We start from the raw sequence: 15,653 nt of genomic DNA on the forward strand, positions 1-15,653 counted from the left end.
TCCATTTGGAAGACCCAATTGCGACCAAGCTTTAACTTCCTGACTGATGTCTTGAGATGTTGCTTCAATATACCAACCAAATTTTCCTTCCTCATGATGCCTTCTATTTTGTGAAGTGCACCAGTCCCTCCTGCAGCAAAGCACCCCACAACATGATGCTTCCACCCCCGTGCTTCACGGTGGGGATGGTGTTCTTGGCTTGCAAGCCTCCCCCTTGTTCCTCCAAATATAACGATGGTCATTATGGCCAAACAGTTCTCTTTTTGTTTCATCAGACCAGAGGATATTTATCCAAAAAGTACGATCTTTGTCCCATGTGCAGTTGCAAACCATGGTCTGGCTTTTTTATGGTGGTTTTGGAGCAGTGGCTTCTTCCTTGCTGAGCGGCCTTTCAGGTTATGTTGATATAGGACTCGTTTTACTGTGGATATAGATGCTTTAGTACCTGTTTCCTCCAGCATCATCACAACGTCCTTTGCTGTTGTTCTACGATTGATTTGCACTTTTCTCACCAAAGTACGTTCACCACTAGGAGACAGAACACATCTCCTTCCTGAGCGGTATGACGGCTGCGTGGTCCCATGGTGTTTATACTTGCGTACTATTGTTTGTACAGATGAACATGGTACCTTCAGGCATTTTGAAATTGCACCCAAGGATGAACCAGACTTGTGGAGGTCTCCAATTTTTTTCTGAGGTCTTTATTTTGATTTTCCCATGATGTCAAGCAAAGAGGCACTGAGTTTGAAGGTAGGCCTTGAAATACATCCACAGATACACCTCCAATTGACTCAAATTATGTAAATTAGCCTATCAGAAGCTTCTATAGCCATGACATTCAACTTAGTGTATGTAAACTACTGACCCACTGGAATTGTGATACAGTGAATTATAAGTGAAATAATCTCTCTGTAAACATTTGTTGGAAAAAGTTATTGTGTTATGCACAAAGTAGATGTCCTAACCGACTTGCCAAACTATAGTTTGTTAACAAGAAGTTTGTGGAGTGGTTGAAAAACTAGTTTTAATGACTCCAACCTAAGTGTATGTAAATTTCCGACTTCAACTGTATACAGTATCAGTCAAAAGTTTGGACACACCTAATCATTCAAGGGTTTTTCCTTATTTTTACATTGTAGAATAATAGTGAAGACATCAACACAATGAAATAACACATATGGAATCACGTATTAACCTCAAAAGTGTTAAACAGATCTAAATATATTTGAGATTTGAAATTCTTCAAAGTTGGCACCCTTTGCCTTGATGACAGCTTTACACACTCTTGGCATTCCCTCACCTGGGATGCTTTTCCAACAGTCTTGAAGGAGTTCCCACATACATATATTTAGATCTGTTTAATTGGGATCGGTGTACCGCTAGCGTTCCACAATGACAACATGAAATTGCAGAGTGCAAAACTTAAAATACAAAAATTGTAATATTAAACATTCATGAAAATACAAGTGTCTTACATCGTTTAAAAGCTTAACTTCTTGCTAATCCAACTGCATTGTCAGATTTCAAAAAGGCTTTACGGCGAAAGCATACCATGCAATGATCTTAGGACAGCGCACATCATTAAAAACATTTTTCAAACCAGCAGAGGCGTCACAAAAATCAGAAATAGCGTTAAAATAAATCACTTACCTTTTGAAGATCTTCCTCTGTTTGCAATCCCAAGGGTTCCAGCTACACAACAAATAGTTGTTTTGTTCGATAAAGTCCTTTTTTATATCCCAAAAAAGTCAGTTTAGTTGACGCGTTTGATTCAGTAATCCACCCTTTCCACTTGTTCAACATGCAGACAAAGGAATCCCAAAGGTTACCGGTAAACTTTGTCCAAACAAGTCAAACAACATTTCTAATCAATCCTCAGGTACCCTAATATGTAAATAAATGATACAATTTAAGACGGAGTGTAGTATGTTCAATACCGGAGATAAATAACAAAGTGCGCGCACTCATTCACGAGCGCATCAAGACTGGAGTCCTAACGAGGGACAACTTAGAAAAACGACAAATACTTGCTCATTTTTCAAAAAACAAGCCTGGAACCCTTTCTAAAGACTGTTAACAACTAGTGGAAGCCATAGGAACTGCAATCTGTGAGGAATTTATTTGAATATCCCATAGACTAGCATTGAACTAGCCTGTGACCTAAAAAAAATATCTGGATGGATTCTCTTCGGGTTTTACACCTTCCATATCAGTTCTGTTATACTACAGACATTCCTTTTAACAGTTTTAGAAACTTCAGAGTGTTTTCTATCCAATGCTACCAAGTATATGCATATCTTAGCTTCTGGGCCTGAGTAACAGACAGTTTACTTTGGGCACGTCAGTCATCCAAACTTCCGAATACTGCCCCCTAGCCCAAAGAGGTTAACACTTTTGTGGTTACTACATGATTCCATATGTGTTATTTTATAGTTTTGATGTCTTCACTACTATTCTACAATGTAGAAAATAGTAAAAATCTAGAAAAACCCTTGAATTAGTAGGGGTTTCCAAACTTTTGAATGGTACTGTATATATATATATATATATATGTATATGTGTGTTATTTATTTTATTTTAAAAATAATTAAATGTATTTTTTTGGGAGGGGGGTTGTTTCTCTGTAATACTACTAGCCACCTAGCAATTGAATGAAGTTTGCTTTTGCTAGCCCGTATAGGTTCCCAGTCTCCCAACCTTATAACTAGCTACCAAGAAGCCATCTAAGGCTATCAATCAAGTTAGAGGGCTCCCGAGTGGCGTAGTGGTCCAAGGCACTGCATCTCAGTGCTAGAGGTGTCACTACAGACCCTGGTTCAAATCCAGGCTGTATCACATCTGGCCGTGATTGGGAATCCCATAGGGTGGCGCACAATTGACCCAGGCTGGGCTGGGTTAGGCTGTCATTGTAAATAAGAATTTGTTCTTAACTGATTTGCCTAGTTAAATAAAAATAGAGTAGCTTGCTTGTCTATCTTAGCTGGCAAGATTGGTAGACCTTAGAAAAGCAAGCAACAACTAAATGTACTGAATAAGACAGTCTATTACCCAGAGGTGCAGAGGGTAATAGTCACCAGTCAGGAGGATACAGACCGCTCCAGAGGTATGCTTAGTTATGCTGAAAAATACACTTTTTTAAAACATAGAATTAACACTAGTGTCAAGTACTTAAGTAGATTTTTGGGGTATCTGTACTTTACTATTTATATTTTTGACTACTTTTACTTCACTACATACCTAAAGAAAATGTTCTACTTTTTACTCCATTCATTTTCTCATCCAAAAGTACTCATTACAAATCCTCAATAATCATCCCTCGTTATCCCTACTGTTTCTGATTGGGCGGACTCACGAAACACAAATGCTTCGTTTGTAAATTATGTCCGAGTGTTTGAGTGTGCCCCTGGCTATCCGTTAAAAAAAATGAACTAGGGAATTTTAAACAATTTATACTTTTACTTTTGATACTTAAGTATATTTTAGCAATTGCATTTTTTTATATATACTTAAGTATATTTAAAACCAAATACTTTTAGACTTTTACTTAAGTATTATTTTACTGGGTGACTTTCACTTTTACTTGAGTTGTTTCTATTTAGGTATCTTTAATTTTACTCAAGTATGACAATTGGGTACTTTTTCGTCCACTGAGAATGAAGCATAATGATTATGGATCTAGATTGCAGGAAAAAGCTGTTTCAGGTGTTTTAAAAATACCAAATGATCCTACTTACGGACCACCCCCCAGCCTTCCTCAAGTACTTTATGCCCCCTCAGATTTTTTGGGGTGCATGACAACCCTGACCTCATTATGTACCCCTTACATCCAGGTATGGGGGGTTATCCTATAACTCCTAATTGATCAGCCCCAGCATTTGGCAGCCATGGTGGTCCTCTAATGAGGAGGGTAACAGATCTGTGAAATCAGAGCTTCAGTTTGATATTCCCTGGGGTTTACACCGGTTAAAAATAACCCAGATCGGTCAGCTAAGCAAAAAAGGGTTGGCCTCTGAGGCTGTGGTAGCTGGATACTTGTGTAGTGGGACAGGGTTGGCCAGTATGCAGTCAGTGCGGAAAGCAGGTCAACACCACTGACTGCACTGCTGTGACCTGAAATAGGGCTGTGTTCAGGATTACCTAAAACCGAACATTAAGAATGACATCAACAGCAATTAAAGCACCCCTGGGTGCAAATAGTCCGGGTGGCCATTTTATTAATTGTTCAGCAGTCTTTTGGACCTAGACTTGGCGCTCTGGTACCGCTATCTTTTATTTGTGATATGTTTAGAAGGAATAGATTACACCCTTGCAGAACACATGAACATGTGCAATTTCTTTGGGAGGTTTTATTTGTGGTGACTTTATATGTGCATATTTGTGTCCCTAATCTGGCCTAGGTTGTTTAATTTGTTGCAGTGCTCAATTAGTTTTTCTCTAACCCCTAACAGTAGTTCTAGGACATATTAAAAGGCAAAGTACATTTTGTGAAGGCTGTGAGTGTGAAATAATAATACATAGTCTGGGACAATGTAGACGAGATGTTGGCTTTCATTCAACTGGAGCATATATTCAGTACCTATTGATAGTCAATGGCCTGGAGAGAGGGGGGAGGTAAACAAGATGGCGGCAACCTGATAGCAGCTGCATCAATAATAGCAAACCTCATATTTATGCAGACAGAGAAAAATAAAACACTACATAACATCTGTCGATAGAGTCTGGATGTTAAGGTGAGACCCTTTACCACAAAATGCTGACATTTGGCTAGCATATCTACCATCCACTTTAATTTGTATTTAGCCGTTAGCTCCTGCCGGGTAGCTAGGTAGAAAGGATATAACGTCGTTACTGTACTTCTTACTTGCTAGTAACTTTATCCGATTTTTAACATAGCCTAACCACATAGCTAGCTAACGAAACACCCATTGCATACAGTTAGACGAGTTATCTGGTTAGTTAGAATGAAATTGTGAATTCGTGTGAGTTTTCGGGAAGATTGGAGTTAAGGTTTGACACCTAGATGAAATTAGTTTTATATCGGATATTCGGGGTTTTCTCTTGTCGATAGCTATTAAACCCAAACATGCCATGACTATGAAGATGGTATATTCTGAATCGGGATGGATGAGAACAATTCACATCTTAAAAAAAATAATAGTATGACTTTGGATTTCAATCTTCAATAGCTCTTCCACAAAGTGTGCCATGACTGATAATGATATATTCTGAATCATGGGAGGATGGTCAAAAATCCACAGCTTTTTGGGCTCCTGAGTGGTGCAGTGGTCTAAGGCATTGCATCTCAGTGCAAGAGGTGTCACTACAGTCCCTGGTTTGAATCCAGGCTGTATCATATCCGGCTGTGATTGGGAGTCCCATAGGACGGCGCACAATTGGCCCAGCGTCGCCCGGGGTAGGCTGTCATTGTAAATAAGAATTTGTTCTTAACCGACTTTCCTATTTAACTTTTTTATTTATTGATTTATTTGGAGGAGGATTGAAACCCTGAAGATAAAATAAAACTGTCCATTGTCCCCCGACTCATAGGGGGAGACCTATTGAAATCTGAAATAGTCTAACAAGAAAATAAAGGTGTGGATTGTTCTCAATCCATCCCTGATTCAGAATATATCATTCATGCTTGGTTCAATATCTATTTACGAGAGACCCGAATATCCGGTATAAAACCCATTTTACCTCTCCTAACGTTGAGGTGTCAAAAGCGTGTTAGCGAGCTACAGTGAGTTGGGGAAGGTAGCAAGCTAGCTACTGAAATAATCGGCAAATATCAAAATAGCTAGCTAACTCCGCTTGGTTGCAAGCTTCTTCTTTTTTTTAATGTGCGACAGGCATTAACTGACTGAGTCGTGCAACAGAATCGGCTGTGACATTCTCGATTAGTCCTTGTTTACTTGCGTCGTGAAATATTGATCTTATGGTTTTAGTATTTTGACACCAGAACAGAAAAGTATCCTAAAATGCATAACCAGCCTTGTGGACCTGTAGCTGTCACTCATTTCCTACAAAATTAACATTTAAATGTTAGTAGGCAAATATTCCTTGATTGATGAAAAATTTGACTGTTGATTAGCTACATTTTTGACCCACAGGTTCTCTGGAGCAGTATCCTGAGTTGCCAACTGGGAAAGACTAGTGAACTCCATAGAAGAGCTGACAATACATCTAGGACCCAGAGCATAACCATACTAAAGACTGAAATAACACATTTAGGTGTGATTGAGTATTTATTGCATCTGCACTTAGATCAAGGCAAACCAATGGTGACCATGGATCGCTACAAGGTTCTATGGCCGTCATGCTTTGCTTGGCTTTGAAAACGGACTGGTTACCTCTCCGTCTGCATGTCGCCATCTCATATCAGATCACAGATGGAGGTGACATGGAGCTAAGCAGCGAAATATAAACTCAGCCAGACGTTCCACTCTGCTCAGTAGCACCTGTCCCACAGCCTGAACTCTCCACAAATCTTTTCACCCTGGAACCTTGGCATCGCTGGGTCTTAGTTAACTACCCCACACCACTCTGGAAACGTTTACAGCTAGCCTACATCTTGTTCCCACGAACTTAAACTAACCTCTGTGTTTACAGACCTACTCTATTACAAGGTAAACTGTTTCTCTCAATGCCCATGCCTGGCTACACCTCCAATGTCACTTAGTGTTTTCTAATTGAACTGTGTCCCTGAGCCACCAGCATACACAGCCCAAGCCAAAGGCTTGAGGTCACAGTCCACTATATTGGACTGTCTGGACGCAACACGCTACAGTAACTAAGTTGATTTAACCATGAGTGTCGGGGAGCTGCAGCACCTGGACTATCTGACTGAGAATGAGCTGATGGGCATGGACACGTTCATCCACCGCATCGACTCCACAGAGGTGATCTACCAGCCGCGCAGGAAGAGGGCCAAGCTGATCGGGAAGTACCTGATGGGAGACCTGTTGGGGGAGGGCTCCTACGGTAAGGTGAAGGAGATGCTGGACTCTGACACGCTGTGTCGCAGGGCCGTCAAGATCCTCAAGAAGAAGAAGCTCAGAAGGATCCCCAATGGAGAGGCCAACGTGAAGAAGTAAGTAGTGGGGTTTTGGGAGGGAAGGAGGGACGGACGGACGGACGGACGGTGGAAGGGAAAGAGGGACGGTGGGAGGGATGGAGTGGGGGGATGTGGTGGGTTGCTCTCGTGTCAGTGTGTGATTTTTCACTTGGTCTTCATTTCTCTTTCTTGCTCCCTCTCTCTTCTTTCCTCTGATTTGCACTCTTGGTCATGCATCGTCAAGCACAATTGATTAACGACTAATGTCACTGCTATTGGATGATTGTCTGGGTATACTGCTTTAGATTGTCTCTGATTTAGCTTAAGCGGCGTGCATAGCCTAGTGCTGTATTCACGCCTACAGTGTAGGTTCCCTACAGTGTCTCCCTCCGGTTTTCCCTACAGTGTAGGTTTTCCCTACAGTGTTTCCCTACGGTTTTCCCTACAGTGTAGGTTTTCCCTACAGTGTTTTCCTACGGTTTTCCCTACAGTGTATCCCTACGGTTTTCCCTACAGTGTCTCCCTCCGGTTTTCCCTACAGTGTAGGGTTTCCCTACAGTGTATCCCTACGGTTTTCCCTACAGTGTCTCCCTCCGGTTTTCCCTACAGTGTCGGTTTTCCCTACAGTGTATCCCTACGCTTTTCCCTACAGTGTATCCCTACGCTTTTCCCTACAGTGTATCCCTACGCTTTTCCCTACAGTGTATCCCTACGCTTTTCCCTACAGTGTATCCCTACGCTTTTCCCTACAGTGTATCCCTACGCTTTTCCCTACAGTGTATCCCTACGCTTTTCCCTACAGTGTATCCCTACGCTTTTCCCTACAGTGTATCCCTACGCTTTTCCCTACAGTGTATCCCTACGCTTTTCCCTACAGTGTATCCCTACGCTTTTCCCTACAGTGTATCCCTACGCTTTTCCCTACAGTGTATCCCTACGCTTTTCCCTACAGTGTATCCCTACGCTTTTCCCTACAGTGTATCCCTACGCTTTTCCCTACAGTGTATCCCTACGCTTTTCCCTACAGTGTATCCCTACGCTTTTCCCTACAGTGTATCCCTACGCTTTTCCCTACAGTGTATCCCTACGCTTTTCCCTACAGTGTATCCCTACGCTTTTCCTACAGTGTATCCCTACGCTTTTCCCTACAGTGTATCCCTACGCTTTTCCCTACAGTGTATCCCTACGCTTTTCCCTACAGTGTATCCCTACGCTTTTCCCTACAGTGTATCCCTACGCTTTTCCCTACAGTGTATCCCTACGCTTTTCCCTACAGTGTATCCCTACGCTTTTCCCTACAGTGTATCCCTACGCTTTTCCCTACAGTGTATCCCTACGCTTTTCCCTACAGTGTATCCCTACGCTTTTCCCTACAGTGTATCCCTACGCTTTTCCCTACAGTGTATCCCTACGCTTTTCCCTACAGTGTATCCCTACGCTTTTCCCTACAGTGTATCCCTACGCTTTTCCCTACAGTGTATCCCTACGCTTTTCCCTACAGTGTATCCCTACGCTTTTCCCTACAGTGTATCCCTACGCTTTTCCCTACAGTGTATCCCTACGCTTTTCCCTACAGTGTATCCCTGTATCCCTACGCTTTTCCCTACAGTGTATCCCTACGCTTTTCCCTACAGTGTATCCCTACGCTTTTCCCTACAGTGTATCCCTACGCTTTTCCCTACAGTGTATCCCTACGCTTTTCCCTACAGTGTATCCCTACGCTTTTCCCTACAGTGTATCCCTACGCTTTTCCTACAGTGTATCACAGTGTATCCCTACGCTTTTCCCTACAGTGTATCCCTACGCTTTTCCCTACAGTGTATCCCTACGCTTTTCCCTACAGTGTATCCCTACGCTTTTCCCTACAGTGTATCCCTACGCTTTTCCCTACAGTGTATCCCTACGCTTTTCCCTACAGTGTATCCCTACGCTTTTCCCTACAGTGTATCCCTACGCTTTTCCCTACAGTGTATCCCTACGCTTTTCCCTACAGTGTATCCCTACGCTTTTCCCTACAGTGTATCCCTACGCTTTTCCCTACAGTGTATCCCTACGCTTTTCCCTACAGTGTATCCCTACGCTTTTCCCTACAGTGTATCCCTACGCTTTTCCCTACAGTGTATCCCTACGCTTTTCCCTACAGTGTATCCCTACGCTTTTCCCTACAGTGTATCCCTTTTCCCTACAGTGTTTCCCCCTACAGTGTATCCCTACGCTTTTCCCTACAGTGTATCCCTACGCTTTTCCCTACAGTGTATCCCTACGCTTTTCCCTACAGTGTATCCCTACGCTTTTCCCTACAGTGTATCCCTACGCTTTTCCCTACGGTGTATCCCTACGCTTTTCCCTACGGTGTATCCCTACGCTTTTCCCTACGGTGTATCCCTACGCTTTTCCCTACGGTGTATCCCTACGCTTTTCCCTACGGTGTATCCCTACGCTTTTCCCTACGGTGTATCCCTACGCTTTTCCCTACGGTGTATCCCTACGCTTTTCCCTACGGTGTATCCCTACGCTTTTCCCTACGGTGTATCCCTACGCTTTTCCCTACGGTGTATCCCTACGCTTTTCCCTACGGTGTATCCCTACGCTTTTCCCTACGGTGTATCCCTACGCTTTTCCCTACGGTGTATCCCTACGCTTTTCCCTACGGTGTATCCCTACGCTTTTCCCTACGGTGTATCCCTACGCTTTTCCCTACGGTGTATCCCTACGCTTTTCCCTACGGTGTATCCCTACGCTTTTCCCTACGGTGTATCCCTACGCTTTTCCCTACGGTGTATCCCTACGCTTTTCCCTACGGTGTATCCCTACGCTTTTCCCTACGGTGTATCCCTACGGTGTATCCCTACGCTTTTTCCAACATATGACTGACTATCATCCCCCCCTGTTAAAAGTTAACAACACTTTGGATCTTTGTTTGCATTTCCCCCTCTTCCAATACATCTCCCTCCTCTTCCAATACATCTCCCTCCTCTTCCAATACATCTCCCTCCTCTTCCAATACATCTCCCTCCTCTTCCAAGACATCTCCCTCCTCTTCCAATACATCTCCCTCCTCTTCCAATACATCAAGGAACTTGTAACTCTCGACCTGCTCCACTACAGCACCTATTATTTTACAATGAAGTGCTATCTTTTATTTGTAATATGTTTAGAAGGAATAGATTACACCCTTGCAGAACACACTCAATTTCTTTGGGAGGTTTTATTTGTGGTGACTTGATATGTGCATATCTGTGTCCCTAATCTGGCCTAGGTTGTTTAATTTGTTGCAGTGCTCAATTCGTTTTTCTCTAACCCCTAACAGTAGTTCTAGGACATATTAAAAGACGAAGTACTCTCCTCTTCCAATACAGCCCTCTCCTCTTCCAATACAGCCCTCTCCTCTTCCAATACAGCCCTCTCCTCCATACATGGCAGAGCCATAGTTGAAGATGTATATGCCTGCATCAGTGCAACCCTTCTTCCCATGATGAAAACGCAGTAATGTTCTCCATTACTGTTCACTCGTCTCATGTTTGTTTTGTTGATCCGAACTCACACGTAGCTCATTCATATTGGGCTTTCATTCTTACAGTGTAGGACAGATCCATGTGTTTAAATATATGGTTTTGGTATGGGCTTAACCCTCAGCCCTCCTCTGGTTCTATTCCCAGCATCATTGTGACCCAGAGCCACATACTTTCCCCTCTAATGGAGACTGAAGTTGTACGCCCGTTGTTTATTTCCTTGATTCTCTTTCTCCTTTCTCAATTCAAATGGCTTTATTGGCATGGGAAACATTGTCAAAGCAAGTGAAATAGATAATAAACAAAAGTGAAATAAACAAACACTACTCTCACAAAAGTTCCAAAGGAATAGACATTTCATATTCTCTCTCTTGTCAGTCTCTTTCTATAAATAGTTTTCCTCCATCCTCCCTTTCACATGGACAGCCAAGGTTTTAATCACACAATGGAGATTATTTAATATTCTTCTGTGATGTGCGAGCTAACTGTCAAATTATTTCCCACCGAGGGGAAGTGTTTAGAGATGGATGAACAACTTAGTTTAGGTTGCTTTACTGTAAATCGCAGGGTCTCAGTACATATTTTGAGGCTTTTGTAGAAAACCTTTGCTGTAACAGTGCACGTTTTATTGGTTTGGGTTGCAAGTTCTGGTTTGGTTTGATTCAATTACTCTTTTGAATGTGATTACACTGACTTGATTATGTTAAAATGTTGTCTAGGCTACCCACTGCCAGTGTTATGGAGAATGCAATGCTCTGTCTTGCATCATACTCACACCCTCTTTATCTAAACAAAGCTTTGCCTAAAACTAAGCCGCCTCCTGTGCGTCAGGGTGTGAGTTGTTGTGTAGCCGACATGCTCGAGTTTCTCACACTGTTTTGGTGGAAACAGACTAGTATGCCTGTAATATGTTTGTGCATGTCTGTGTAGGTGGGCCCTATCCTATGGGTTTGAGCCTGTGTGAGAGCCTTCCCTAGCCTTATAAGGCTCTGGATGCCACAACAGTACTACCCTTAGCCCCTCTCCTCTCTCTCTACTCTCACAGCAGCCATCACTTAGCATTCCTGTTTGCCAAACACTTCCTTCTTACATTGCCCGGGGTTGCCAGGGGGTAGGTACACTCTCACTATGACCACTCCTGTTGCTTGGGCAACGCCTCCGGAAAGCTGAGCCCTGGTTTGGAATGCCACACACACACACACACACACACACACACACACCCCTCTGGACTAGAACTCCTGAGCGGGGGAGGTGTGTTCATTGAGTGATTTCATTGGACGACGAGCATGTAAAATTCAGCAAGTTTGTCGTCATAATGAATTAACTGAGAAGGTAATGCAGCTGTAGAATGTAGCCAAAGCTATTTTTGTAGTCAGTCGATAAATAGTAAACAAGTTTTGTTAAAGTGCAAGTTTCCGTCCTCCTGGACCATCCCACAGAGGGATATTGGATCCACTGCAGATAGACTCTCTATGCAGCAGACATGGTGCTTTTAGACAGCAAAAAGCTGACACTCTGATTTCTGTATTTTCTTAGAAAACAGCAGTGCTGCTCACACTCGTTGAATGCGGAATGTTTTTAACCTCGAATGGGATAGATGATGCTGCAAAGGTTTATCAATTGCCTTTTTAGTACTAGGAAGTGAAGTGACCACAATTCTCATACACATAGGCTTATATTTACAGCACCGATGGTAAAGCAACACAATAACTCATTTTGATTGGTCATGCTGCTCTTTACTAGTATGACTAAAGTTCGTTTTCTTTTCCATGTTCTCCACGACGTGTGCAATACATTTTATTTTGCAACAGTGTTAGTCCATTTTGATGTGTGTGGCAGTGTGCATGTGGGATGTCTCTCTGACTCTCTCGGTAGTGATGCAGTAGTAGTGTATAAAGCAGAGGACTGGGCCAGCCTGTGAATGCAGGCTAAGATGACATAAACGGGCACCGTACAGAGTGATCTACAGTACAGTGTATAGAGACTGACAGTTCAGACTAGAGAAAGAGGGTGTGTGTTTGTCCTCCTCATTATTATTTTAATGGAACTCAGTCTTACTCTTGAAAGTTGTAATAGTAGAATGCACAAAGTGCAATATAGAAATTGTGTAGTGTATCACCAGTTCCTCTTGTCATGTCCATCATTACAGACCTCAGAGAGATTTCTAATCCGAAAGGTGCACATCAACTAGCCCATGTTAGCTGACATTTTAATTATTTAGTTTTTCTTAGCCCATAGATATAGTTGTAATTTTAGTCACTGAAATATCCCATGAATACACATTAGACATGGCAATATGTATAGAATTTAAAACTGAAACATTTTCTTTGTGTAGTATTGCAGGAAATAAGCTTTAAACCTGCTAAATTCTCTCCAACGACAAGGGTGTGAACAGTGAGTCATGAACGGGAGCTTGTGCCCATAGAAATAGATGTGGTGCGTACAGGGGGTGTTCCCTAATGCTGGAAGGGGGCCCCGAGTGGGAAAGTTAGTGAATCCTTGCCCTACATGGTGCTTCAATACACCGTGGGCATCCCCATGCCTGTGCAGTGACACGCTGGCTTAATTAACTTATTACAAGATGTAAGATTACCCTAAGAGGAGAAAATGTACTCATGAAAATTCCCTTTCAAATGTAGCTGACGTATCCTTCCTTCCCATTTGAATGGCATGGTGAATTTAAACACCTAGAGGATTCGTTTTAAAAACCAGTCCGCTATGGGGATGTTCTGTGATCTAGACTAAAACATATACACACTGCCGTGTGTGTGTGCGCTCGCACGCCCTTCATGCACTGGCTGTATTCATTAGTGGCAGGCAGGCAACTCTGTAGCAGCTCTCAGATGAATGTGGAGTCTCCTGGGGGTTTGTCGTGGTGGTGCTGGGGGGTGACTCTAAACTCCCTTTCCAAGGTCAGTTCACAGATATGTGTCTATACTGAGCTTGTTGCTATAGCCACACTAATGCGTCATTCCCATTTCCTTTCTCATTTATTTTTCAGATTTGTGATATTTAGGCAAAGACTAAAGTCACACTCTTTATCTTACAATGTGATTTTAATTTGTTTTATTTCACCAATGTTTTAGTTGTGATGGATGGTTGAATTTGTAACTTGTTTGTGTTTCAGGGAGATCCAGCTGCTCCGGAGACTTCAGAACAAAAATGTGATCCATTTGGTGGACGTGTTGTACAATGAAGAGAAGCAGAAAATATATTCTTTCTTCCTGTGTGTGTGTGTACATTTTAAGCACCATTAGTGTGTGTGTGGAATGTTTGTAAATTGATGAGGGTGGAAAGATTTCCTTATGAATTGTCTACTCCCCTACTTCCTCTCTGTTGAAGTGAACTCTGACACTGCAGGCTCTCCTAGCTGTGTGTGTGCCCCTCTATCCTGCAGCAGTGGAGAGAATCTTGATGCAGATGCTCTTTCTCCTCCTCTCTCTGTCTGCACACACTCTTTCTCCTCCTCTCTCTGTCTGCACACACTCTTTCTCCTCCTCTCTCTGTCTGCACACACTCTTGCTCCTCCTCTCTGTCTGCACACACTCTTGCTCCTCCTCTCTCTGTCTGCACACACTCTTGCTCCTCCTCTCTGTCTGCACACACTCTTTCTCCTCCTTTCTCTGTCTGCTGCACACACTCTTTCTCCTCCTCTCTCTGTCTGCACACACTCTTGCTCCTCCTCTCTCTGTCTGCACACACTCTTGCTCCTCCTCTCTCTGTCTGCACACACTCTTGCTCCTCCTCTCTGTCTGCACACACTCTTGCTCCTCCTCTCTCTGTCTGCACACACTCTTGCTCCTCCTCTCTCTGTCTGCACACACTCTTGCTCCTCCTCTCTCTGTCTGCACACACTCTTGCTCCTCCTCTCTCTGTCTGCACACACTCTTGCTCCTCCTCTCTCTGTCTGCACTTGCTCCTCCTCTCTCTGTCTGCACTCTTGCTCCTCCTCTCTCTGTCTGCACACACTCTTGCTCCTCCTCTCTCTGTCTGCACACACTCTTGCTCCTCCTCTCTCTGTCTGCACACACTCTTGCTCCTCCTCTCTCTGTCTGCACACACTCTTGCTCTTTCTCCCTATCTTACATGGGTCATAACCAGTAAACAATTGAGCCCTTCCACCCATGTTTGGTTTTCTTGGGAGTAATAGCCTGCATATTTTACACAGAGCTCAGTATACCGACACAAACGCTGGCATCTTGTATAGGATACATGTTAGTCTTTTAACAGATGCTCTTATCCAGAGTGATTTACTTAGTGCATTCATCTTAAGGTGGCTAGATGAGACAACCACATCAGTCACTCTATTCTGAATCATCCCACTTCTCTTCCCCTACCATATCTACCTAGAGGTTTTCTTGCTAAGATGATGTCACATTGATTATGAGCCAAACGATTATACAGCTGCGGCCAAATATATTGGCACCTTTGCACTTTTCTTAAAGGGATACTTCGGGATTTTGGCAATTAATTATATACTTCCCCAGAGGCTCTTTAGTCTAATTACTGAAAGGCTATCGACTTCCAGTCATTTCTCTAGTGCTAGTTAAAATTTGAGCTAAAGCTAGATGGCGACTTCTTTCAAACTGCAAGTGACATAAAAATGGTGTCCAAGAGTTCCTCTGGGGACGTAAATAAGCTTCAATGCCACAATCCAGAAGTATTCCTAATGATAATATGGTCACCACACCTTGTTAACGGATTTTCAACATGGCAGAACCACCTTTTTCTAAACTTTGATTGGCACCCCAGAGATAGTACTTGGTTGCACAGCCTTTTGCCAACATATAGCTGCCAACAAATGCTTCTTGTAGCTGTCAATGAGCTTGCTGTGTAGCTTTTCTACTCTTCAGCAGCAGATTGCTCTGCTCTAGTTTTTCAACGTTTGAGGCTGCCCTCCGACTGCTGTTTCCAGATCTCGACAGGTTATGGACAGGATTGAGATCTGGACTTTCACTGGCCAGAAAAGTGCCAATGTTTTTGTCCGTAACTGTATCTTGTTTTTGCCTTTTTTTTTTTAAATTCTTGTTCAAAGAACTCAAATTGCTACTTGCTTAAAGCCTTGGAGAAACCCACCTAAACAAATA

General features: G+C 42.9%; 1 protein-coding gene across 2 annotated transcripts in view; it reads left to right on the plus strand.

Annotated features, from left to right (window-relative positions):
- Positions 1-4,577: 4,577 nt before the first annotated feature.
- Positions 4,578-15,653, plus strand: part of LOC112260836 (serine/threonine-protein kinase STK11) — a 37,647-nt gene continuing 26,571 nt past the window's right edge. Inside the window, exons 1-3 of one of the 2 annotated variants that reach the window (XM_024436197.2) lie at positions 4,578-4,730; positions 6,111-7,090; positions 13,694-13,777. In XM_024436197.2, coding sequence (XP_024291965.1) covers positions 6,807-7,090; positions 13,694-13,777 — 368 coding nt within the window. In that variant the 5' untranslated portion in view covers positions 4,578-4,730; positions 6,111-6,806. Of the gene's footprint in view, positions 4,731-5,717; positions 5,741-6,110; positions 7,091-13,693; positions 13,778-15,653 lie in introns of those variants that run through there. The other variant, XM_024436198.2, reaches the window with a different exon arrangement.

The sequence above is a fragment of the Oncorhynchus tshawytscha genome, linkage group LG10 (genome assembly GCF_018296145.1).
Source record: "Oncorhynchus tshawytscha isolate Ot180627B linkage group LG10, Otsh_v2.0, whole genome shotgun sequence".
Classification (NCBI taxonomy): domain Eukaryota; kingdom Metazoa; phylum Chordata; class Actinopteri; order Salmoniformes; family Salmonidae; genus Oncorhynchus; species Oncorhynchus tshawytscha.